At 40.0% G+C, this 24,884-nt stretch overlaps 2 protein-coding genes across 2 annotated transcripts; one reads left to right on the forward strand and one right to left on the reverse strand.

The window, feature by feature from the left end:
* The first annotated feature begins 9,759 nt into the window (after window positions 1-9,759).
* Window positions 9,760-16,873, forward strand: ldha (lactate dehydrogenase A4). Its single transcript, XM_087796690.1, has 8 exons — window positions 9,760-9,882; window positions 12,257-12,382; window positions 13,558-13,675; window positions 13,791-13,964; window positions 14,048-14,221; window positions 14,389-14,506; window positions 15,823-15,946; window positions 16,024-16,873. Exons 2-8 carry the CDS (start codon window positions 12,257-12,259, stop codon window positions 16,186-16,188), a joined length of 999 nt encoding a protein of 332 aa, XP_087652816.1. The 5' UTR covers window positions 9,760-9,882; the 3' UTR covers window positions 16,189-16,873.
* A 520-nt stretch (window positions 16,874-17,393) lies between these two features.
* On the reverse strand, window positions 17,394-24,690 carry tsg101a (tumor susceptibility 101a). Its single transcript, XM_087796687.1, has 10 exons — window positions 24,328-24,690; window positions 23,595-23,682; window positions 23,426-23,491; window positions 22,966-23,129; window positions 22,766-22,892; window positions 21,250-21,307; window positions 20,931-21,025; window positions 18,766-18,968; window positions 18,452-18,691; window positions 17,394-18,216 (listed from the first exon to the last, which is right to left on the reverse strand). The coding sequence occupies exons 1-10, from the start codon at window positions 24,367-24,369 to the stop codon at window positions 18,127-18,129; spliced, it is 1,173 nt and encodes a 390-aa protein (XP_087652813.1). The 5' UTR covers window positions 24,370-24,690; the 3' UTR covers window positions 17,394-18,126.
* Between the last annotated feature and the right edge of the window lie 194 nt (window positions 24,691-24,884).

A 24,884-nucleotide genomic window follows, 5' to 3' on the forward strand; every position in this document is an offset into this window, starting at 1 on the left:
TTGGGTTGGTCTTCAACTGGTCCTTTAATTTCACCTCCGGCAGCATAATATGAACGTCCCTCTTAATCATGCTATAATGGCTGCTTAACAAACTATTGACATAACTTCTGGTTACAATCCTAACTAGAAAAATGCATTTCCAGAAGGAAACGCCGTGTGAATGCTGACCATGCTGTGCTGTGGAAGTAAAGGTGAAAAATTAGTAAAAGTAGAACGAGTGGAATTATTAGTAAAACTAGAAGCAGTAGAAAAGTAAAATTAGTAGTAGGATTAGTAGTGGAAGTAGTAGCGGAAATGGTATTAAAAGTAAAAGTAGTAGTAGTATTAGTAGTAGAAGTAGTAGTGGAAGTAGGAGTGGAATTAGTAGTGGAATTAGTAGTAAAAGTAGTAGTAGTATTAGTAGTAGAAATAGTAGTGGAAGTAGTAGCGGAAATAGTAGTAAAAGTATAAGTAATAGGTCAAAATGGAAGGAGTTGAAGATTTTCCCCATTTAAATGAATGGGGTAGAAAAAATAGGAATAAAAGTAACAGTGGAAGAGATAAAAGAGAGCTAGAACATAGCCCGCATTTCGGAAACGAGCTGAATTGATAAAAGTTCAAATCGGATAAAATTAGTGGGAGGAGAAGCGGCACAAAGTTTAGGTCAGAAGAAAACAGGATCTCTGCATTCACACGATGAATGCTTCCCAGCATTCACACAATGACATCAATTGGATGAGTAGTTTCAATGATTCTCTTGTATTTTAAGGTATCATTTTGCTCTACATCTGCTTAAAACTTGAGCTCCTCAGAAGTAAATTGATATATTTGTGGTCTAGTAATTCATCCTCAGTTGGAGGACGGCGGTGAGAGCTTCGACTCTACAATTAAAATAATTGCAAATTTGCTGCGGTGCCGTAAAAACATAGCACACAGAACACGTGTTGTGTATGGTGTACAAATAAAAATAGTAGAAATTGTACGGCTGTAGATCGAGAGTAACAAATATTGCAACTTCAGCGAGGAAATGCTCTCTCTTTAAGACAGAAGCCTTGATGAGAACCACCCAGAACAAGTTCCGTATTTATGGACTTTGTTTGGTACACGGTGCTTGAAAATCTGTCAAAAAATGTTTTAGCTACGAAGCCGTTAGTATTACTCTCCCATACACTCCTGACTACTTAGCCTCGGAAAATTAATACTACGAAAACTGACCCCACATAACGTGCCCTATGGACTAAAATATCTGTTCATTTATTTTGATATTTCGCCATGTACTATGCATGTTTTTGGACTGTGGGAGGAAACCAGAGGTTGATTGAGAAATTGTAGGAAATTGTCCATAGGTATGAGTGTGTGTGTGAATAGTTGTCTGTCTTTGTGTGCCCTGCGACCGACTGGCATCCTGTCCAGGGTGTCCCCTGCCTCTCGCCCTATAATACTGGGATAGGCTCCAGTCTCCCTGTGACCCCGGTAAGGTATAAAGCGGTAGAAAATGAATGAACAAGACTGGAAAATACGGTATAGAACAGGGGTGGGCAATTAAAATTCTTTAAGGGCCACATTAAATCGTGTGAATGTTGTTAGGGGCCATCAAGTAAAAACAAAGAAGAAAAAATCCCTAAAAAAAAAAGGACACGCAATTTTATTCTTGTATAGATTATTGTATAGAGTATTTTTTTTAAAACATCTCTTAAATTAACTTTATAAATATATTTTGAGGGATTATTGTATACTAAAAAAATTACACACAAAAAGGAGGGAAGAGTTATGTGAAAATGTGAATGAAAAATAAAAACAAAATATATTTGTTAATGCATTAGAACCATTTATACATGATCGTACTTTGACATTACGAGGGCCTCATAAATACAGTCAAAGGGTGGCATGTGGCCCCCGGGCTGCACTTTGCCCAGTTCTGGCATACAGGAAGAGAGGAAAGAAGTGTGGTATCGAGTCTCTCCATCGTTCTGTACATGCTGGTAAATATGTAATAGAATTAGTGACACAGTCGCTAATCCAACTACCGTTGACAATGAAAGACCAGGCCGTACAGAAAGTAATCTGGTCTCCACGTCCAATAAAAGCAACAACTCAAACGCCAATCGCAACATGCATTTGGACACACAGTCGTTCAGTAACACATGCATCACATGGTTCTTCTTCCTGCCCTGATCCTAAACCCTCCCCCGGCCTGACCGCGGTATAATTGCTGCTGATTGCTGTATTATTGCTGCGGTTAATCTGCCTGTGGGTGGCTAATAAAGAAGCTCCGTCAGGGATGTTATCAATCCTCAGCAGAAGGTGTGCTCGGAGAACGTCTGGAAGTAGAGGAGAGGGAGAGATGAAGGGGGGGATGGGGGGGTGTGAAGGTATGTAAGCTGAGGAAAGCAGTGAGTGATGAAAAGAAGGAGGGATAGGAATCCTTGATGGAGGTTGACAAACACACAAGGACACATTTCACAAAAGGGAGAAAAAAAAACCTTGAGGGATCCAGAGCGTCCAGGTGAGGTAAAGAAGAACATCAGTCGGCTGGATGTTGTTCTTAAGTCTGGATTCGAGCCCACCGAGGAGAGCCTTTTATGATTGATGCAGCGTTTTTCTTTGGCTCAATTCTGAAGAGGAGACGAGGGTGTGCAGCGGAGTAGATTAGATTCCTCTCCATTACTCGGCATGCTGGGATATCACCCGGTGCCCTCGCACCTCGGTCCCAATGCCCTGCGCAATAACAGCACGCCGGCCAGCGACCCTGTGGTGTGAGACCCAACCGAACATGACAAACTGGTGTTTCCTCTTCGCTTGAGGGGGAAGAGACTGAACCCACATATCCAGTGATTTTTTTTTTCCTTAAAGATGAAGAAAGAACAAAGACATTAGAAAGTTAGGAGACTGGTGAAGGCGCCCGAGGTGACCAGCAGAAGAATGGTCTGGTGGACATCAACGACAAACACACTAGTGAGGTTTTAAGGTCGTCAACGTCCATCAAGGATGGTTGGAACTGTCCGTAGAAGAGAATCACACTGGCTTAAATGTGACCTGTGATCCGATTGAGGATATTATTGGGTAGTTTTCTGCTGTAGCAATATTTGAAGCACACAAAGTCACTTCTGGCTATCAGAGCAAAATCACAAGGGAGCACTTACATGGCCTACATTTTTGATAGAGACATTTAGTATAAAGGGTTTATGGTGGAATATATATATGTTTCCTTCCCAACAGAGTCATCTAGAGAAGGATAATAAGGGGGAAAATGAAGGGAAAAAAGAGATGGATTTCATTGAAGACACATTCGAACATATTAAAAACTATTCAAGTGCTTTCACATTAAATCTCGATGACAGATCACTTGTCAAGTTTCAACACTGCTTTAACTCGAAATTGCTCTTTCATGTGCCATTAAGTAAAGCAGCCAGTTTCAATAAATCAAATCCAAATGTACAAATGTAGTTTCACTCAGCTTTAAAGCAATGATTTGGCAAAACAATAATAATCTATTGACAGGAACACATAAGGACTTTCTTTTTTCAGTGTAATATATAAAACAAAAGTAATAATTAAAGTACAATTTTCCGTATACACGTTTTTTAAAAACCCTTTTTAGCAAAGGTTGAGTGCTTTATCATAGCACCATCTACAGGCCGCTTTTGCAAAACGCATCTACTTCACAGAAATAGGGAGACCAGAGAAAGGTGAACGTGAGACACATCAATAGGACCATTTTTTATAATGATATGGAAGCGTATTATTAAACAAATGAATAAATGAAAGAATAAATTTACATCTTATATTATTTTATAAATATGTATATTCAAATGTAACACACATAAAGAAATGTAATAATGATCAAATATAATCATAACATTATTGTTATGTTTTATGAATAAAAAAGCAACTAGTTTAAATAATTAATTCCTTTTTTTGCTGCTAGATCCCTTAATGGAGGGTCAAGGGGGGCTGGCGCTCATCCCATTTTCCTCAGGCAAGAGGTGGGGGACATACTGGACAGGATGAAATCAAAAGAGAAAAAACATTTCAAGGTTTACAGTATATTTTATGTTATATTAGTATGCATCTTGTGTATTTTTAGAGAGTTGCTCGCCCTTGTAATTCACAAAAATGTCATTGTAAATTTTAAATGATTTGGATAACTATAGAAGTGATGCACACACATTATAGCAATGTGTATCTACAGTGCATTTAAAATGTAATTAGAGTTACATTTGTGGCGTAAAGGATTATTGGTCCAAGATCACTGACATCATCTTAGAGGTTTCTCCAGCTTCTGGAGAAGCTACACACACGCAAACACACACTGAGAGACAAACATCTTTTGAAATCGTCTTACACGAATCATACCAAGGAGGTCCGGAGGGCGGACTCCATTGTGTCCTGTATAAAGTCAATGTGAATTCTGTGAAAACTCTGATGAGGATGATGCTGATGATCATAAGGATTGCTTTGTGATTTACCTGCTGGGCTTCGACCCACAGTTAATAAAATCCATCATCCCGTTGACCTGGTCTAGGTTCACTAACTTCCAGTCGACAACCTCTAGGTTCCTTCTTCAATATATTGGCGTCCCTGGGTGGACAGATCCAAATACCGACTGGTTCATGATCTTCGAGCAGTAAATGATGTTGTGGAAGACTGGCCAGCAGAAGTACCAAATCCACACACTCTTCTTACAAATGTGCCGGCAGATGCTACGTTTTTTTGCTGTGATCGATCTTTGTTCTGCATTTTTCAGTATTCCATTTTCAGAAGACTCACGACATTTGTTTGCGTTCACTTACTAAAGATTATGCAAGGAAAACTGCACCACTAATTGAGTTAACAAAAGAAGCAGAAACAACAATGCTAAAGGCACCACTGCAATGGACACATGAAGCCAAAGAGGCGTTTGAAGAAATCAAACAAGAGATGCAGAGAGCACCCTCTCTAGCAACTTCAGACTATGACAAACCATTTTTACTGTATGTATCAAAAAGACACAACATGTACGCATCAGCAGTTCTGATGCAAGAAACATGCAGTGGAAGACAAAGACAACCAATCGCATACTACTGCATGAAACTAGACAATGTGGCACAAGGGTGGCCACCATGCTATCAAGGGTTAGCTGCACTACACTATGCCCATGAAAAAGCATCCACAATCTAGTAGCGATTTTGGCGCCAATGGTACCATTAGAGCCAGTGGCTACACCTGAAGACATAATCTTGATCCAGGAGAATGCCAATGTGGCTGAGAAGACATTGTGGAGACAGAGAGAAGCCAGAGAGGGTGACAAGGGACTATGGCGGTCACATGAAGGAATGTTGGTGGCTCCGGCAGCATTTTTGACAATTTTGATCTCAGAAGCTCACAATGCAGATCATTGCTCGAAGGGGGGGAAGTGATGAGAAAATTGAGACAACAAGGATTTTGGTCCCCCTACATGCAAGCGACAGTGGAAGAGGTCTTGAATCAATGTGACGTATGTGCACAGAATAATGTGCGGAAAAACATCAGTGCACCGGTTGGACACATTCCGGTGCCGGAAGGTCCGTTCAAACATCTTGTCCTCGACTATGTAGACATGATGAAAACAGTTCAGAAAAAACTATACATGCTCGTCGTGATTGATCGATTCAGCCGGTGGGTCGAAGCAACCCCGTCAAAAGATTTAGGTGCCGAAACGGCGATCAAATTTTTGACAAGAGAAATCATTCCGCGCTTTGGTATTCCGTCCGAGATAAGTTCAGACAACGGATCCGCGTTTGTGCAGAAAGTCGCAAAAGGCATTTTGCAACAGTTAAGAATAAAACAACGTTTGGGTGCTGTTTATCAGCCTCAGAGTCAAGGATTGGTTGAGAGGATAAATGGAACACTTGATGAGTTATCGCATGCAAACTCACAGAATCACACACCTGACACCACATGAGATGCTGAGAGGAAGACCTATGCCTGCACCACACCTCAGGGGCCCAAACAAGGGTCCATCACTCGAACAACTGCAAACAGAAATGAAAGACTATATCCAGCAATTAACAATCAATCTACACGATGATTTACCTTCAGGAGAAAACGAGACAACCTGAAGTGACGGGGACCAAGAGTCTGGTGGTCCCACGAGCCGAGACGAGAGGGCCCGTACACAGGGGTCCGAGCCACACCAACCGCAGTCCAAGTCGAAGGCAGCAAGACTTGGTTTCATCCGAGCTATTGCATCAAGGCTCACACACCAAATACCAATGACGACAGCGATAATCAGGGCAGTGAAGTTCAATCAGTGGAAAATGAAAATGCTGGTGACACATCTGCTTGTGGTGACAATCTGTCTCATTTGGTTATTGCCAGGGAACGACGACACGAAAGACAACCTCGAGTCCGACGGGAGGAGCCTCCAGTGCGACGCCCAACCAGCCACTCCAAAAGAAGAATGAAAGAAGCACCTCAGATGAGTACGATTCAAACAAGCCTGTTAATGGTCACATAATAAGAGATATGGTATGAGAATCACCCCACGAAATTAGACCAAAGTTGTGAAAAGATAACAATGACTAACCCGATGCCAGTATTCATGATACCACAAACTATAGCGATTGCGGACAACGTTATTGGATGTGTGGAAATAACATTTTGCTCAACGAGTTGCCACCTTACTGGGTGGAATTATGTGCACTAGTTCGACTCAGAATGTCTGCAACGGTTGTGTTTGGTGGAATAAACAATGCATTAAAAATAACTGGCCAAGTAGATACTTTAACAAGACAGAAAAGGGAGGTTGATGAGAACACACTTCCAGAAGCATATATGAACTGGGGGGTTCCACAAGAATTCAAAGCACAAGACGAGACAAGAGCAGGGCTTGAGTCGATAATACCGTGGGTCCAGATTCATAAAAATGTAGATTGGATTAACTACATCTACTACAATGTACAAGAGATATACTAACTTCACACATGAGGCCCTCAAATTACTTGGCGAACAATTACATGAGACTAGCATTATGACAAGACAGAACAGAGATGTTTGAGATTGGATGCTGACAGAACAGGGAGGAGTTTGTCAAATGTTTGGGGAAGAGTGTTGCACATACATTCCAAATAACACTGCACCAAGAGCTGCATTTTCAGTAGCCATGACAAAGATTAAAAACTTAAAAGAGAAATTAAAGACGAATGCAGGAGCAGATAATTGGGACTGGGATTGGTTAGAAGAGAGATTAGGCAAATGGGGAGGTTTATTTGCTAAAATAGGAATGACTGCAGCAATAATACTTATTGTTATTTTCTTTTTGGCTTGTTGTTTCGTACCCATGATGAGGAGGCTGTTGTTAAGAAACATTGGCAAATGGGTGGACGTCGTGACTGGACGACTGAACAACTTGCTCAAGTTATGGTGACAATGCCAGACTTGTATCACATCCCGGAAGTGTTTGTATTAAAAAAGAAAACAAAAAAAAGGGTGGAGTATACACCCGCTATGACGCTATGACATTGTGACATTATGAAAGTATTCCTGAAAATTGTGACATTATGAAACTGATATTGATGCATTATTTGAACCATGAAATGACAAGTATTTGTTCCTTTGTTCTTGAATATATTCATGTTTATGTTCATCCTTGTATTATATTTGCCTGCAGTTATTCTATTGAATTTCAAGTGTTCGTTCGTGTGGTATATCATAAGTGTTTGAAAAACTATTACAAGTTGAATATGCTAAAGTATGAGCTAACTGCTAATCATTCCCTTGTTCAGTAATTCATCACGGATTAACATTTTGTCTTTGGCACTTCCGGAAGTGACCTACTAAACTTTCCTGCGACGGGTACTAACATTCCTACGGGGTATATACAAAAGAAGTAATCCACAAACCTACTCAAAGCTAGTCTTTGAACATACACACACACTTAAAAGTAATCCAAAAAACTACTCAAAGCTAGTCTTTGAACATACACACACAGTTAAAAGTAATCCAAAAAACTACTCAAAGCTAGTCTTTGAACATACACACACAGTTAAAAGTAATCCAAAAAAACTACTCAAAGCTAGTCTTTGAACATACACACACAGTTAAAAGTAATCCAAAAAACTACTCAAAGCTAGTCTTTGAACATACACACATTTAAGGTTACAACCTACAGACAGTTACTCTCGGTCATATAACATATACATAATTTAAGACCAATAAAAACATTATCAGTAGTGTTAGTAGAAACTAACACAGGTGGATATGTTGTGGCGTAAAGGGTTATTGGTCCAAGATCCATCATCCCGTTGACGTTGGTTCCTTCTTCAATAATATGCATAGCATAAATAAATAGCAGAAAGTTGTTTATGATAGATTTTGTGATTGAAAGTCTCACATTGGATTGTTCCGTCAATTTAAATGGGAACTCATTTAATATTTTATTGATCATTGCGTGAATATTTTATACAGTATATACATAAAACCCATTTTGACATGCTTAACACAACTTTATAATTACAATTTGTTAATTTATATTGGAAAACAAACGTAAAAGAATAAGATTTTTAATTACAGCTCCATTTAATAGGATTAGAAGAGTATTACTATAAATAAATATATTTTTTCTGCATAATAAACTTTTTTTCTGTGCTGCAGTTAATATCTCTTAAATAACCTCACTAACAGATTTTTAAAAAGCACACTTTTAATGTCCATGGACTTGAAAAGAAATTAAAATGTCTGGGTTCATAATTTGATAATCACTTTTGATCCACCCAGGGCCTAGGGCACAGGGATCCTCAGTGGGAGGGTGTGGGTGATAGAATCGAATTCAATCGGTTGTTGTGAATACTGGTGAAACTTGAAAGGGGAGAAAGCTCTTTGTCTTGGCTTGTTGACGTATATCAAATTACAACAGCAAATTCTGTTTATCTCCCCAAATTCAGCCTTTTCCTCACAACACACCAAAAACAAAACAGAAGGTGGTGTATATATTTTTGAGGGGAATTGTTGCGCGTTTTGACATGAATATAAGTTTTTTAAAAAGAGTTATGAAACAGTAGTGAATAGCTAATCTATTTATCTTACTATATTCATTTTATACAGTATGTGTCCTGTAGTTTATTAACATCCCTTCTTAAATCCCATAACTCTTTTGGTTGCCAGTTCCGGGTTTGCCATATTTGGTCAATTACCCAATCTGTACTGCAACAACCATGTAACTCACAGTTCTCAAGAACTCTTGATGTTGCCAGAATTACGGGTTAAGTAAGCATCGAACTGCAATACCCAGATAAAAACAGTAGAGGGCGCTGCTACACTGTGCAGTAAACTCCCATCACCTATGGTTTTCCTGTGTAATAACTGAATGTTATATATGTAAGTAAATAGTAGCGACTAGAAATAGGTAAAAGTAGACTAAGATATATTTTTTTCTACAGTTTTCGAGGTGTTGATAGTGATGGCGGACAGTCGGTGAATTGAAAAGGTACCTTACAAGTGTTGCCGTCTCCTCATTTTTAAGGATAACTCGTTAAATTAAATAAATAAATATATATGCAGCTCCACCATTGCTAGCTAGTTGAGGAGCACGTCGCGCTCACGTGCGCCTCAACGGGAACACCTGTGACGTCAACGCCATGCTAGCAATGGAATGCTAGCGGAAAAAAAATGGCTTCTCATCCTTCCTGGTGAGAGTCATGTCAAAAGAATGGCGTCACGACTTTTACATCACACTGAGAGTGAGGAGAAAAAAAAGAAAAAAAAAGTCCGTCGTTGCCGCATCCTGGCCGGGACGTGACGAGCCACACGCACGCGTCGCGAGCACGTCCGTGTTCTTCTTAAAGCGAGGTTCCGCCCACACCGCCGCACCACTTCTGCGGAGAACCAGCACCGGGCACAGCCGAGCTTCAAGTCCCTCCAGCCTCTCACCGAAAAAGCCTGAAGGTAAAAAAAAACTACGTTTCCGTCTCTTTTTACTTTTGTGTTCGCGCGCCAACTTTGATGCGCACTTTGGTAAAGAAGGAAGCCTCCATTTTTTCTCAACATCATCGAACACTATTTATCCTACACTATCTTTCCTTATCGAATGTCTGCCAGACAGGAAGTGATGCCTTTTTTTCTCCACTTGTTGCATCATGGACATCCCTTTGGACGAATGAATGAGTAAAGAGGGAGACACTTCCATTCACGTTATTACCATGTCACTACCTGGTCATTATAGTTTTTTCCTTCATTTATTTGTATCATGATGTAACACGATACCCAGCGTTACACAAGTCCTGATGCCCAGGGGTGGACATCCTGGCACTGGACCTGGACCTGCTGCATTCATCCGCCCTCAGGGGGACACAAGATGACATTTGTACTATGATTACTATTATTAGACGGGTAGTTATGTAACAACAAGTTGATTGTTTCCGATCAAAATAGAAACAGGGGATTACTATGTAGAAAGATGACACCATATATGGAATCCAGTGAGTGTTACTCAAGTATGTTCTTTAAATTAAAGGGTTTTTATTCTTGGCGAAAGAGGGTCGTTTCTCCACGTTAGTTTTGGGGGCGACGGCTTTATGTATTGGAGATGGAGACGGAGTGTCGGTCCCAAGAACGTGGTGGGTTGGACGTAAAAAGTTACATTATTAGGTACCCCAAAATATATATGTTGTGCTTACGACACTGGCAATACATGTTTCAGATTCTGATTCTAAATGATAAAGGAATCTCAAATACTAATCTCTAAACCCCAAACCACATGGAGAAATATATATATTAAAAAAAAAAATCACGATTACAGTTAATAATACAATATATATATATATATATATATATATATATATCTACTAAGTCGTTTGGCATTCTTTTAGAGTACCATCTAGTTGGCCTTTCAAAAGAAGTACCGGTGATACTGATATCATGATACAGTGTCTTCACTACACAGCTGTTAAACGGGTTCTCATCAACCCATCACTAGTTAAAACTAACCCGTCTCAATACGATCTTAATCTAGCTCCCTTTCTCTAGAACTCGGCGCACACGCTGGGTTGTTTTTTTAAATAAAAGATATCAATCTGTGGAAAATCGAACCAAAAAATGACGTGGAAGCTGCTACTTGTGCGCAGACGTTTTCAGCCTTACAGACGAATAAGGCCAAAAAACTAAAAATCTGAGCTTAGTTCGAAAACATACAGTTCATCATGGTCATAATGAGCCCCGAGATTTTGACCCCCCTGGTGATTCCCGCTGATTCAATTGCCCTTTGCGGATATACCATTACTATATATATTTTTGTTTTATTAGATCTTGGGTAATAAGTAAGGAAGTAATTTATATTTATAGAGCGCTTTTCTAGACCAGGGTCACTAAGCGCTTAAACAATTGAAACAATACTCAATAAAATATATATTTAAAAGATCAAGAAAACACTTAATAGTTCAACGTGTGATTCCACCGACCTCAGCAGCAACAGAAACTTGAATACATCAAGTTTGTCCATCTGGTCATGAACATCCCGTGTGGTCCCGTCTCAGCTGGAGGTTTGGGATAATAAAACATTAAAAATAGATAACTGTACTGTAGAACACACACATCTCTTCACATTTTTGTTATGGGTGTTAATTCCCTTATATCATTAAAACTCTCTCTTTGTTCTGTGTTGTTGTCCGGCACACAAAAGGAAGTCGTCCATCAGCAAGTGTATACACACAGTTTAACCTGTAGCTCAGTGCCAACAGTGGCCCCTGTTGTCAGCTGACCGAAACTGAAGGTTCAGGAACCTGGGGTTTGGCTTAAGTCCACCACTGAGCCCGAGATAATGGGATGAGAACAATTTGAGCGCAAGCTTGTCAGGCCAAGTGTATAACACCGACTTTTAATCCCACCCTCTCTGGGCCCGCTATACGTGCGACCCGACCCGTCTTCCCCCAGCCTGGCAAAGCTATAGCACGCAGCCAATCAGGAGGCGGAAATGGCAGCATGTGACATGAACTGAGACTTGTCTATGCACTGCTCTCCCAGACAGAGGTTGCTATGGAGACAGAGGGGCCAGAGGAGAAACTTTTCACAACTTGACAAGCCGTTATAAAAAACTGCACTACTTTGAATAAACAAAACGTAGAACCACGAGGAGCTGGTTTTAATCTCGGTGGTAAACCAACTGTCATATAATGCCCTGATTCATCACCTTCCTCTTCCAAGACACTCCCTTCCTCTCTTTGCTCGTTCACTACAACAATACACCTTTTCTCCACACACCTCTGGAGGCCACGCCTTCTTCTGATATCTCTGGCCAACATCTTGTTCTTTTTTCTGCTCACAGATGTCCACCAAAGACAAACTCATCAGTCATGTGATGAAGGAGGAGCCTGTCGGCAGCAGGAACAAGGTGACGGTGGTGGGCGTCGGGATGGTGGGCATGGCCTCCGCCATGAGCATCCTGCTCAAGGTGAGAACTATTATTCAGCTGTCCATGAGTGGAACATCTAATGTCAGTTATGAATAAGGATATTAAAATAAGTGTAATATTCTAAAAAAAAAAAAATCTTAATATAAGCCATAAAAGAACTAGAAAAATCGAGAAATTCCCGTTTTTTTAGGTGATAAACAGCCTCTTATAGTTTTACTCATGAGGACCCCATCATTACAGTTTGCCTCCCCCAAAAAAACCTGAGCCCCGGGGGCCTATTTTCGGCCGCAGAGTCATTTTATATGGCACACCCTTTGGTTGGATAGAATTAAAGTAGATAGATGATAATATTTTTTACCTTTTTGTGTTAAAGATTAGATAAGAAACATATATTATCGATTTCAACGATTATACCTGGACACCCAGTAAAAGTGAAACTTATGTTGAAAAGATGAGATAGAAGAGTAGATTGAGCCTCATAAAATAAAGGAGCTAATATCGCAATAACTCTCCTGGTAATCGTTTGGTAAATATACTTTTTCTAAAGATTTTGACCCCTTGTGTGAATGAATTTCAGACACCTGTACTGCAGTATTGTTTAAATCTGTGCGTCAGATAATAACAAATAACAAAGTAGTACCGACTTTTCTGATGACCATTTGTTTAAAACAAACCATGCAGTCCTATTTTCTAGCCTTTGATGTTCATGATAAATCCTTAATATTTCTTTTTATAGCGGATGCTAACATGCTATATACAGTAGATGGTAGCAACAAGGTATATATAGCTAAAATTGTTCTTCATTGTGTAACCATGCTAACGATGCTGTGCTTTTGTTAGCATTTCCAGCAGAGCTCCACACAAATATACCATCATAGCAATGTAGTCCTTTTGATCATTGAGGATCATTAACCACCAACACTTTTTCCAAGTCTTGGGTGTGTTGCTTGTAAGATTTGTTTTAATCAGTAAATCGTATTCTTAACTCAAGACAAGTTTGACAGGAAAAAATGATAATCAACCTAAAACAGGAAAGGCGGTTCTACCTGTTTACCGTCTTCTTCCTTTCACTGCCATGTTAGATACAATACAAAATAAGCTCTCAGGAATAACAAAATGCAGCCGAGGAGGACACATATGAAACCCCTCAATTAGAAGAAGAGACCATCAGGAATTTTTAACTTACGGTTTCAATCTTTGGTTGTGTTGAGCAGGACTTGTGCGATGAACTGGCTCTGGTTGACGTGATGGAGGACAAGCTGAAGGGTGAAGTCATGGACCTGCAGCACGGATCTCTTTTCCTCAAGACACACAAGATCGTGGCAGACAAAGGTGAGGAGATAAAAGTACAAAGAGCCATTAACGTATAGAAGTACAAAGAAGTTCTGAACCTCAACAAAATAAGATGAAAAGAAGGCGTGACAATTCGTCCTCCTCACTGTTCCAGACTACAGTGTGACCGCCAACTCCAAGGTGGTGGTGGTCACAGCCGGAGCCCGTCAGCAGGAGGGAGAGAGCCGCCTCAACCTCGTGCAGCGCAACGTCAACATCTTCAAGTTCATCATCCCAAACATCGTCAAGTACAGCCCCAACTGCATCCTCATGGTGGTCTCTAACCCAGGTAACGCCCCACCGGGGTTCAAGTATGACTCTGTGAAATGTAAACTGTAAAGTTTAATTGACGCATCCGTCCCATTGTAACAGTTGACATCCTGACCTACGTGGCCTGGAAGCTGAGTGGCTTCCCTCGCCACCGCGTCATCGGCTCCGGCACCAACCTGGACTCCGCCCGCTTCCGCCACCTGATGGGCGAGAAGCTCAACATCCACCCAGCGAGCTGCCACGGCTGGATCATCGGAGAGCACGGAGACTCCAGCGGTATGTGGGCGCTTCTAAAAATAACCCTCTAACCTTTCGATGAACATCTCTCGACACCTCTCGGGAGGCAGATTATGTTCATGTGTCAAGAAACATCCGTCCTGGTTTTTGGATCCATTTCGTGAAACTTTCCGTCTAAATGCTGACTGATCGGTTTGTGCCCCCAGTGCCCGTGTGGAGCGGCGTCAATGTGGCCGGTGTCTCCCTTCAGGCACTCAACCCCAAGATGGGGGTTGAAGGAGACCCCGAGAACTGGAAGGAGGTCCACAAGCAGGTGGTGGCTGGGTGAGTGCACCTTGGTTTTAGAATTACAGTATTACCTGGACTATTGGGGACTTGATTATTAAAGTTTCTCAAAAGTAAGACGAGCCTTATATTTGCCGTGATAATTAAGATCAAATAAGTTTCATTGCCTGTGCTTATAAATTGGGATAAATTACAAACGATCCGCTTCAGTTCAGGCGATCCCTGGCCTGGAATCTGAGCCGAGCTCTTATCCAAACAAACCCAACCGCCAGCACAAACACACTCTCTCTCTCTCTCTCCATTATATTCATTACCCTCCTTTCTTAGTGACACCGTCTGGTCTTTTTTTGACATAACGAGAGAGTAGTTACCTGGTGTCTCAACATTCAGGTCAAATGTTCACGCATGATGCAACAGCTGTGACGCAGATGTGGGCCAGAGCTAATCTCCCCAAGAGGTCTTGAGTCGAGCAGCTGTGCAGCGACACAAAAGAGGGTTTTGCTTGCACTGTTGCTCAAGATTAGAGTAGATACGTCACTGTCAAAGGTTGTCACATATTGCTCAATTTCCGTTGTATATAGTGAGACTATAGCGAAGGCCTACGATATTACGATACTGTTGGAACAACGATTATATTGCGAATTTACAGACCACATGACTTTTGCCGAAGTCGTAACTGCTTTCATTTGTTTTAAAAGCAAAATATGTACCGAAATCAGCAATAAAAGCTGCTGGAGTTGACTGTATCCTCTTGTCCTCGGTCATCGCCAGATTCTCGCAGGACTTTTTTGTTTTTTTTTAGCTGTGAAGGATGTAATAACTGCTGTCATCTAGTGGCTGGAAGTTTAATTGCAACATAAACATTTCAAAAGATTGTGAATATTTGAATGTTAATTGTGACATAAAATTTCCTTAAAAAATTCTCTATCAAAATAAAACAGTTGACTATGATAGACATTTAATATTGTTTGAATGGCTAAAAAAATACTTTAAAAATATACATGAATACAGAAAATATATATCACAATATTTAAGTGCATCCCTTTTATTTTCTCCAAATCTCCATCTGTGACTATTACTCAAGTTTAAATGAAATTAAAATACATGTCAATCTTAAACTCAGGCAAAGGTTGAGATTTAATTTTAAGTGAAAAAATGTATTAAAAAAAATATAACAATAGAAAAAAGATGTCTACACAGAAAGGAACTGGAGAGGCTTTGGCTCATTGAATGCTGAATAAATAGGACCATGTGCGAATTAGTTATATGTGCCGAATTGACTTTGATTGTTGTTGTTGCGTCTTGATGACTTCTTCTACATGGAAACTAAACAACTACCTTCACTTCTTCCTCAGTGCTTACGAGGTGATCAAGCTGAAGGGCTACACCTCCTGGGCCATCGGCATGTCTGTGGCCGACCTGGTGGAGAGCATCACAAAGAACCTTCACAAAGTTCACCCAGTTTCAACACTAGTGAAGGTAAAGATCCAACCTTCACTGCAACATCTTCCAGTCCAGGAGATGATCCACTCACTCCCTCTCGGTTCAACCCACAGGGCATGCACGGCGTGAAGGACGACGTCTTCCTCAGCATCCCTTGCGTCCTGGGCAACAGCGGTCTGACCGACGTCATCCACATGACGCTGAAGGCGGACGAGGAGAAGCAGCTGGTGCAGAGTGCAGAGACCCTCTGGGGGGTTCAGAAAGAGCTCACCATGTGAAACATCGCACATCCGTGTTTTCTCCATGTTGTGTCCTTGCTGTAGCGGGTGAATGACTGCTGTGAATATCTCCGAAAAAATGTTTATAGCTAAACCAGTGGAATCTATATGTTACCTCCAGATATTCATGCATGGGCGTCATTTCCCTGCAGTCTAACCCTGACCCTTTGTTGACTGAACTGTTGTCGGTTGTAGGACAGAGTGGAGCCTCCCTGTGTCGTTTTGTGTTTTCACCACGTACTGTGTACACGTTGTTACCGCTGCAGCTTCCTCCGCACACTCCTGTATTTCGCCAGGTGTCTTTGAGTCCTCTGCAGTTGACCGGAGACATTCCAACTGCAAAGAGAGCTTCCCGTTCATACATCGCGGCATCATCGGGGAAACTCCACCACTTAGCAGTGACACCTTCGTATTAACCACCAAGTGCACTGATAGGAAGATAAATTAATTTGCACCTTTTAACATATTCAAGGTGCTAATGCACACTAAACACGGTGATCATGTGTTTTTCTCATTTAAAAAAAAGGGCATCACAGAGATCTAAATAAAGTGGTTTTATTTTTTTGAACATATTTATGTATTTATGGCACATTGTTATTTATCTACCGAGCACCAGACATACTGAGACTCTCTGGATGTCATTTGTTGTAGCATCGAATAAACCTGCCAGGATGAAGATGTTCTACTCTCGTCTCTTTTTCTTCTTGTACTTTAAGACCTTTCTGTGTAGAGTGTGACTCAGTGTTTCCTACATGGAATTCCCGGCCTTAGGATATAAAAAAAGATCATTTTTTAATTTAAAAAGTCATTCCGAAGCACTGAAAAGCCCTGAAATATACCACCCCCTCGCCATGTCAGTAATAAAATAAGTGTTTAAATTAATTAAAACAACTTTCATGAAGGTCAAAACTAGAAGCTCCAGAGTCAAGCAGTGGTCGTAACCACTCCAGAAAGCAATGTCCAATAAACTATAATGACACATTTTGTCACCAGGTTCTTATAAAAGTGGATTACTTTAAGGATTTGACGGCAAGCGTTTCCAAAATTCTGTGTTTTCCGCCGTTTTCTATTCGGGCGCATGAGCGGCAGCAGTGAATAGCCACACTAGTCAATAACCTTGAAACCTTCCCAAGTCCAAAAAGGACAAACAAATGCTCATCAGCCTTAATTTTCAATGCTAAGAATCAAAGTAAAAAAAGAAAAGGAGGAAATAAATCAGTTTTTATTGAACCTACGGATACAAAAAGAACAGGTGATCTACGGTCGAAGAAGACATGTCAATAACAGTAGATTTTCTATCATACAAGTCAAAGTGCATTTAGTAAAAGGCTAATGAAAACATAAGTTATTTTTTTGTCATTATATTCTGTGTACCCTTTAACACCCTTGTTTTATACAAAAATTTGAGTCGTTGCTTTTTCTATTAGAAGATTCCTGGAGGTAAGAATGAGGGGTTGAATACTTACAGAGGATGAAGAGGGACAAACATCTACTGTACATGATTGGTTAGTGCAGCCTTCACCTCATTATTTGGGACCTGAGCAACTGACAAACATTGAGAGAATCGACGCCACACACAGAGGAGAAACTGAGCGCCAGTTGATAAAGCAGGGCTGGCACCAACCTTCAGGAGAGATCATCCGGGGTATTTGTATTTCTTATTAGCGAGGACAACGATCCGCTCGTGCTGAACATCTTAATTATAATTCTTAAGAATTCCTTCGAGCACAGCCTCCAGAACCGGATCGACCACAATCTGCCAGCCTAATAAAACAGCAGGTTTATATATCAATTTGTTTTTTTTACTTCAAAATTAGGAGTGCGGAACGTGTGAGGAGCTCCCGAGATAATGAAGAAACATGTCTGCTTTTTTGTACAAGAAAATGTAGAATAAAATGAGACAAAGTGATTATATGAGTTTGTTGCGAGTCAGTGGGGTCAATAGAGGTCGCTCAGGCCGGCCGTCTTGCGAGCTTTCTGCATCAGGGCCCGGAGCTGGAACTGTTTCCGCGACAGAAGACGAACGTGCTGTGAAGAGAGTACATGGTGAGTCATTATCTGAGTCACAGTAGATCCAGCGTGAGCCGATTCAGGCTGGTGTAGCAGATGACACAGAATATGAGTCAAGTTTAGTGAGAACCAGATTCCTGATTCTCAAGTGAGTAACCTTTTTTCTAATCCTGGGTCTTATACAGTGTAAACACAAAGTGAAAATCCTCTGTGCAACAGTGGTTGCCATGGAGACCAACTTTATTTTCCTCACCTTGAGAAAAACCTCCAGATCGATAACGCCACGACGCAGCGCCTCCCCTAGGTAGAAGATGGTGTCTTCTATGGCGTTCTCTTCAGCGTACAGGTTCAATATCTGCTTGTACAGCGGGGCTGTAGGCACGATGACGTCGTCAATGTCATTGTTCTCCGACTGGTTCTCCATCTTCTCCAGGGCTTCACCGAGCTCCTCGTCCTTCCTCTTCAGCAGCTCGATGTTTCTGTCCACCTCTGTCTGGAAGTTAGACGACGACAACCACCGCGTCAGATCCTGATCGGAAAGTTACAAATATTTGATGAGATTCTCACCACTTCCTGGTCCAATCTGGAGACCATCTCCTCCAGCTTCTGGTGGCCCTTCTTAAGGTCCTCCTCCGTTCGCTTGAGGGCGTCCAGCTCTGCTTGAGCCCGGTCCATTTCCTCCTTCATCCTCCAGCGAAGCTTGTCACTGACGGCTGAGATCAGAGAAGCACGAATTGTGTCCTCGCCGATGGTTCCGTCTCTGCTGGGACCTACGATAGAAAACAAGATTGTTTACTCAGTAGAATTTTAAGGTTAATCTTGTTTTCACTCTGTCTAAAATACTAATTGCAGATGAGATATTCCCTTACATATTTTGGAGGAGCTGTATTTGCATTACATAACAAGTTGAGCAATACATGCAAAACATGCAACATTACACACTTGAAAAAAACATGTCAACATTGAATAAGGGACTTTTTTAATGAATAAAATGAATTAATGTGTTGTCTTTAGTATTCGCATCTGCCTCAATTCAATAAATAGTGAGTTTGTGTTTAATACTGGTCACATAAAGGCTGACAGTGCAAAGTTCCGTGAGCGTGACGTCAGCGGACGCTCTGCTAAATTTGCTGAAATTACTTCAAGGCAATCAATGATGAATTTATAATACACAAAATACATGTAATAAGTTTAGCTTCGTCATAACGATATTTGACATGTTATTGACAGAAATTAAACCGTGTTGATCACATAAGGTGTGGATGGCGACAGAAAACTCTCATCGTTCAATAAATCCAGCACCTCTCAGTAAGGATCAATACTGCATAATAATGCAATTATTGAGCGTTTCATGCATTAAATAAAATTGTGTTTAAAGCCACAATCATGAACGAAAGTCCTTCAGACATCTGTGCTCTCAGGTCCCTCACAATACGTTTTTTAAATAAATACCAAGTTTGTAATTCTAAATGTAGTCTTTTTTTAGGCTTTTTATTAAAAGCATGAGCAATGTTATGTCACAGTAGGGCAAGAAAAATAATATTTTAACACATGGTATCAGATCGGTATCGGCCAATACTTCAAGCTATTGTATGGGTATCAGGACCATAAAAGACAGATCAGTGAATTAGTATTACAGTAGTCGATCTTATATTTATGGAAGTAGAGACTACAGTATGATCATGAAGAGCCTTGAAATGTCAGAGTTCATTCACGAGATCGGAGCAACTGTAACTGTTGTGCTAAATATAGAGAAGGACCAGGAGCCAGACTGATACAGGACCAGAGTCAGATCTGTAGTTAAGTGAGGACCAGATCATGCCTGCAGATCACAGATCATGGGTGGGCCTTTGTGTGGTGTTACTGTTCCCTTCCTAAATATAGTGGGACTTGTGGGAGTGAGAGGCAGGAGTTGGCATTCACTCTCGTCCCGTCTGAACCCTCCTGGCCTTTTAATGCACCCCACTCCAATTACACTATCGACCTTTCGCTGGCGGCTCTGCATGCCGACCAGGTCGCACTTGGCGAAAAGTTGGAAGGTCAAAGGGATTATTTCTGGGGTCAGATGAAGATCGCAGGAATATTGTTCGATTTAGTGGGGCAAATATGTCCACATAGAGTACTATTACATTTCAAATTTAGTAAAACAAAATGTGCAAATCACACAAATCTTTAATTATTATTTTTTTATTGATGATGAAACTTAAAGGGTAAAAAATGACTAAAGGTTGGGACTATTTTCATAGTAATTTGTTCCTTTTTAGGCAAAAAGGTAAGTCAATTTTAATGTAGCCACTGATGCTCAGTTTTCTTCGTCTTAATCTTCCTCAAAATCCAGGGAAGACGGTAAACTGTATGCACCCTAGAAGCGCTTACCCCGAGTACCTGCTTTCTATATTGCTTGTTATTCTACTACTACTGCTACAAATGACCGTGAAGTATTGGAGCGAGGGTAACTAGAAAAGGATTGAGTGAACTTTTATAAAACGGAAACACAACGGTGGTTTTTGAAAGAACATTTTAAAATTATTCATCTTCTGAAAGCAATTTTAAACGAGAATATTTTGTTTAATTGACTCCAAAATTGAGGGAAGAAATCATCTCAAAAGAAGGCACTCGCTTGTACTACCTAAATCTTTAATCACTTAAGTGTGTGTGTGTATATTTATGTAATTTTTATTCATCATTAATTCATTAAACATTCCCGACACATAAACTTAATGTCTACATACCAACAGCGGAGACTGGAGTCGGTGTGGGGTAGTGAGCAGGACCAGCAGTCGCTGGGTAAGAATTGCTCCCGGGATACTGGTAGGCAGGATAACCACTGCAAAGAGCGAAAGATAAAACTGTTGCTTATATAGTTCAATGAAATATTAGTTTCTCAAATCTAATTGTGCAACTGTTATCAGCTTTCTCCTTCAATCATATCCAAACATGTCTGATATTTGACTTATAAGAAATGCTGCTGGTGTACGTGCTGTGAGGTGGTTGACGTGCTCCAGCATGTTTGAAGAGTGCCTTTTCGGATAAGGGAGAAGAACAACGTACCCTGGGTTTGCGTTTGGACCGTAGGGAGAAGCCGCAGGCATTCCCGGCATGTAAGAGGCTGAGGAGGAAAAGTAATCATCAGTTCACAGAGGTCACAGATGTCAAAACATTTGTCGTTAATATTATTCACAGACCATTAACGCCACCTAGTGGAACTGTACCCATTATGACAAACATTTACAGTTTATTCCTGTACATTTAAAATGTATACAAATTGTGTGTATACAATGTATACAAAGTGTTGAATATGAGCCTACAAAGAACATGTATTACGTACAATACTAATAAACTAAAGATTAGGAGTGGGTTATATCCACCTGCAGCCACATGAAATCCTTGTCTTCTGTTCCAAGAAGACCTTATTAAACACCATTAACATAAAATAATTGTTAATCATTTAAGCACACAAGACATTTAATTTGGTCTGAGGCTATTAAGCAAGTACAATTCAAGCGGGTGGACGGACCACAGAAGCTGTCAACATCATCTGCTCCTATACAACTTATAGACTTAGATTGTATCATCTTGTTCTTTCTCTTTGTTCTTGTTCTTATTTTTATTTTTATGAATAATTTCTGTATTGCTGTGACTAATTGGAAAAAAACAATTTCCCGAAGGAGACCTTCTGAGGGATCAATTAAGTTCAAACTAACCTCACCTATCCTACAATCATTAACTAGTAAAACACGCTCAAACATTGTGGATTGTAATTATCCAAAAGTAAATTCGCCCTTGTTTGTCCACCCTTTTAGCCATGACACATCAGTGTTTTTTCCAGAGCAGTGATATCTTGGATATCTTGTTGGAAAGACAGAATTTGAAATTACAATTAATTGCAGAAACAACCAAAAGAAAATAGGAAAAAAATACATCCTGTAAGCAGGAATGGAAAAAACCCCAAAAACAAGACGTGTCGTGTCGTTCAAGGCATTTTAGTATAGAGTTGTATGCAGAAAGATTTAATGACACTGTAGTTTTCATATTGTATCGTTCCAGACTGACAAGCCTACCACCATTACAACATATTTTGAATAGTTTTTGACATCATTAGGGAGTGATGCACAAGGCGACGTGTTTTGGCTATTTACGTTTTCATTCAAAAATCTGAATTTATTTTTTGAAAACCTATATTGCTAAATATTCTACACACTCGCTCAACGCAGATCAATCAGAGAATGAATAATCAATAAAAAATGTCATCTTGTTCATGAGAAAGTGGAAAATGTTATTGACAGTTTGGGAAAAGTTTAATAATCAATCAAGTTGTATTTTATACATCTAAAAGAGTACAGGGGGGTAAACATGTAATTGAACAGTAAAACATTTAACAGTCACTACTTTGCGTATTTTTCATTTTCCTAACATATTTTCAGAATGCACCCTGCAGTGAACAAGGTAGCACTCAGAGACCATGGGCTAGAACAACATTTTCTTCATAAGATATTTATTTCAAACTAAATGTTAAATTCAACCCTGACACTGTAACTAAATTTCATGTCTATTGGTGATCACTCACGGTTGGGGGGTCCTGCTGCCTGAAAGCCTTGGTACGGGGCTTGCGTCGTGGGCCAAGAAAATACAGGTGGCTCCTCTCCGAACACCACGATCATCACCTGGATGAGTCCGTAGAGGTCCGACTGAGGCTGTGAAGCAGAGACAGGGAGTCATTTTAAATATTGACGACTTCAGATTCTCAGCCGGTGATAGATAACTGACGTGTTTCCACTCGTGAAGGTAGGGCAGGTAAATCTTTCCATTGGCATCAATGTGCTTCCCAGTTTTGATCATCATGGCACTTGTGGGTTTGACGAAGCAAATTGGAGGATTGTAGGGGTACGTGTCCAGAAGCCACAGGCACACGGGGATATTATACACACTGCCTATGACAACAAAACACAAAATGGTTTGTGAATAAACAAAAGTTTTTATCGTTGAACATTCAGTTTGTACGAGTTACAAATATAGAATAAATTAAATATTCATAGTATATTCAAAAACTATTTGATTTGTTTTTTCAATTAAGGGTTATGAAGAACCTTTAATATCCTGCTATATCAGTCTTGATTTATGTTTTTTTATGTTTAAGTTGAGCTCTACCAATTGACCAACTAAAGAAAAGTGCATGGAGCAGTTGATTGTTGTTTAAGAAGCAAAGTTCTAAAAATAGGGAGTTTACCTCTGTAGCTGACTGGAACTGTTCCTGTTAAACTCATCAGGTCCCTTGTTGAGCCATCATTGAACACTGAAACACAATAAGATCACGTTATCATTTGATAATAAAACAATCATTCAACACGATTAATCCGAGACCATTCCTAAAATAAAAAAAATAAATATCCATTTACCATAGCCGTCCATGACCGGCTTCAGGTCCTTGTATTGGGGGATGACGTTTACTATCTCACGAACAGTCAAGTCCCTGTACTTGTATTGCTGGAGAAAAAAATAAGAAAACGATTAGTTGTTGTTGCAATAGAATACTTCAGGTTTAAAGAGAGTATTACATTGTGCAACACACAGAAAATGATAAATTATAGATAACTTTCTAGCTCTAAACAAAACATGAACGTTTTAGATGGTAAATAATGGATTAAAAAACAAATGGCTTATTGTCTTTGAGTGATCAAAAGTCTTCTTCTGGATAATTTGTATATCTGATCATACATCAGTCATAGACAATGACCGCATATGAGAAACTTGTTTTTAATGAGAAAATGTATAGAACACAGTTGACTACATTCTTGTTCACATAAACCTCAATTTTCAACCAGTTATATTTATAAAGAAATAGTCATTTTTAATAACATGCAAGAACTTCTCCTGTCACCTGTCAAATGTATGTCGAAGACTTTTAATATATTATAGTTATTATTTACATAATGCCAGGACCAAAATCCAATAATAATAGTGTAATAATTACATCGTTACATATTTAATGATATCCATTCGAGGACCTTTTGTCGTCTAAACTGTTAAGACAATATAGAAGAACATTTCTTTAGAAACGAAAGCTTAGCTTCGTGTCAGGAGTGGCTAACGGTAGCTTCATGCGAAAAACGGGCGAAACAGCAAGTTTACCTTCAGCATTTTCTTCAGGGCACTGTCGTTGACAACCGCCATTGTTACTGATCGGGATCCCGAACCTTCCCACGACTTAAAATAAATGTAAAGCCAACTATCCAGTCAGCTGGGAGATCAAACGCGAGCTAACGCTAGCTAGCAGACGGCTAACTTGAGCCCAGGCTCGGGCCCGCCTAAGATGTCTGATATAACCCGAATTTATTCGATATTCCTCCGACTTTCACAGGCTCTCCCTTTACGTTCGTGTCTTGTCGATAATATCCAAAGGTCGTTATGAAGTTGGCAGGTTGAAGTTCACGGTTAGGAAAATCCAGAAGGAGACAACACAAATTCTCGATCGTCAACAGAAGGAATTTCCGGCATTATACCTATCTGCTTCCGGTTTGTGCGTGACGTCAGCGACATTGATCGGAAGGAGTTTTGCAGCGTTTAATTATAAAATATGTCCTAAAATGATATTACTTTGACTCATTAAAAAAATAAATCAATGAAAAACACATTGTATATGTTTATTTCTAAAGTATTTAATAACAGCTTGATGCAATTCTAAGTTA

This window comes from Callionymus lyra, chromosome 8, assembly GCF_982586985.1.
Source record: "Callionymus lyra chromosome 8, fCalLyr1.hap1.1, whole genome shotgun sequence".
Classification (NCBI taxonomy): Eukaryota; Metazoa; Chordata; class Actinopteri; order Syngnathiformes; family Callionymidae; genus Callionymus; species Callionymus lyra.

Excerpts from the sequence above, each read along its gene's own strand:
- tsg101a (XM_087796687.1), bottom strand. The coding sequence starts at position 24,369 with ATGGCGGTTGTCAACGACAGTGCCCTGAAGAAAATGCTGAAG. Across the intron at positions 21,026-21,249 it reads GGTCCAAACGCAAACCCAGG|TGGTTATCCTGCCTACCAGT; the intron begins GTACGTTGTTCT and ends CGCTCTTTGCAG. Across the intron at positions 18,217-18,451 it reads ATCTGGAGGTTTTTCTCAAG|CACGTTCGTCTTCTGTCGCG; the intron begins GTGAGGAAAATA and ends CTCTCTTCACAG.
- ldha (XM_087796690.1), top strand. The coding sequence starts at position 12,257 with ATGTCCACCAAAGACAAACTCATCAGTCATGTGATGAAGGAGGAGCCT. Across the intron at positions 12,383-13,557 it reads CCATGAGCATCCTGCTCAAG|GACTTGTGCGATGAACTGGC; the intron begins GTGAGAACTATT and ends TGTGTTGAGCAG. Across the intron at positions 13,965-14,047 it reads CATGGTGGTCTCTAACCCAG|TTGACATCCTGACCTACGTG; the intron begins GTAACGCCCCAC and ends CCATTGTAACAG.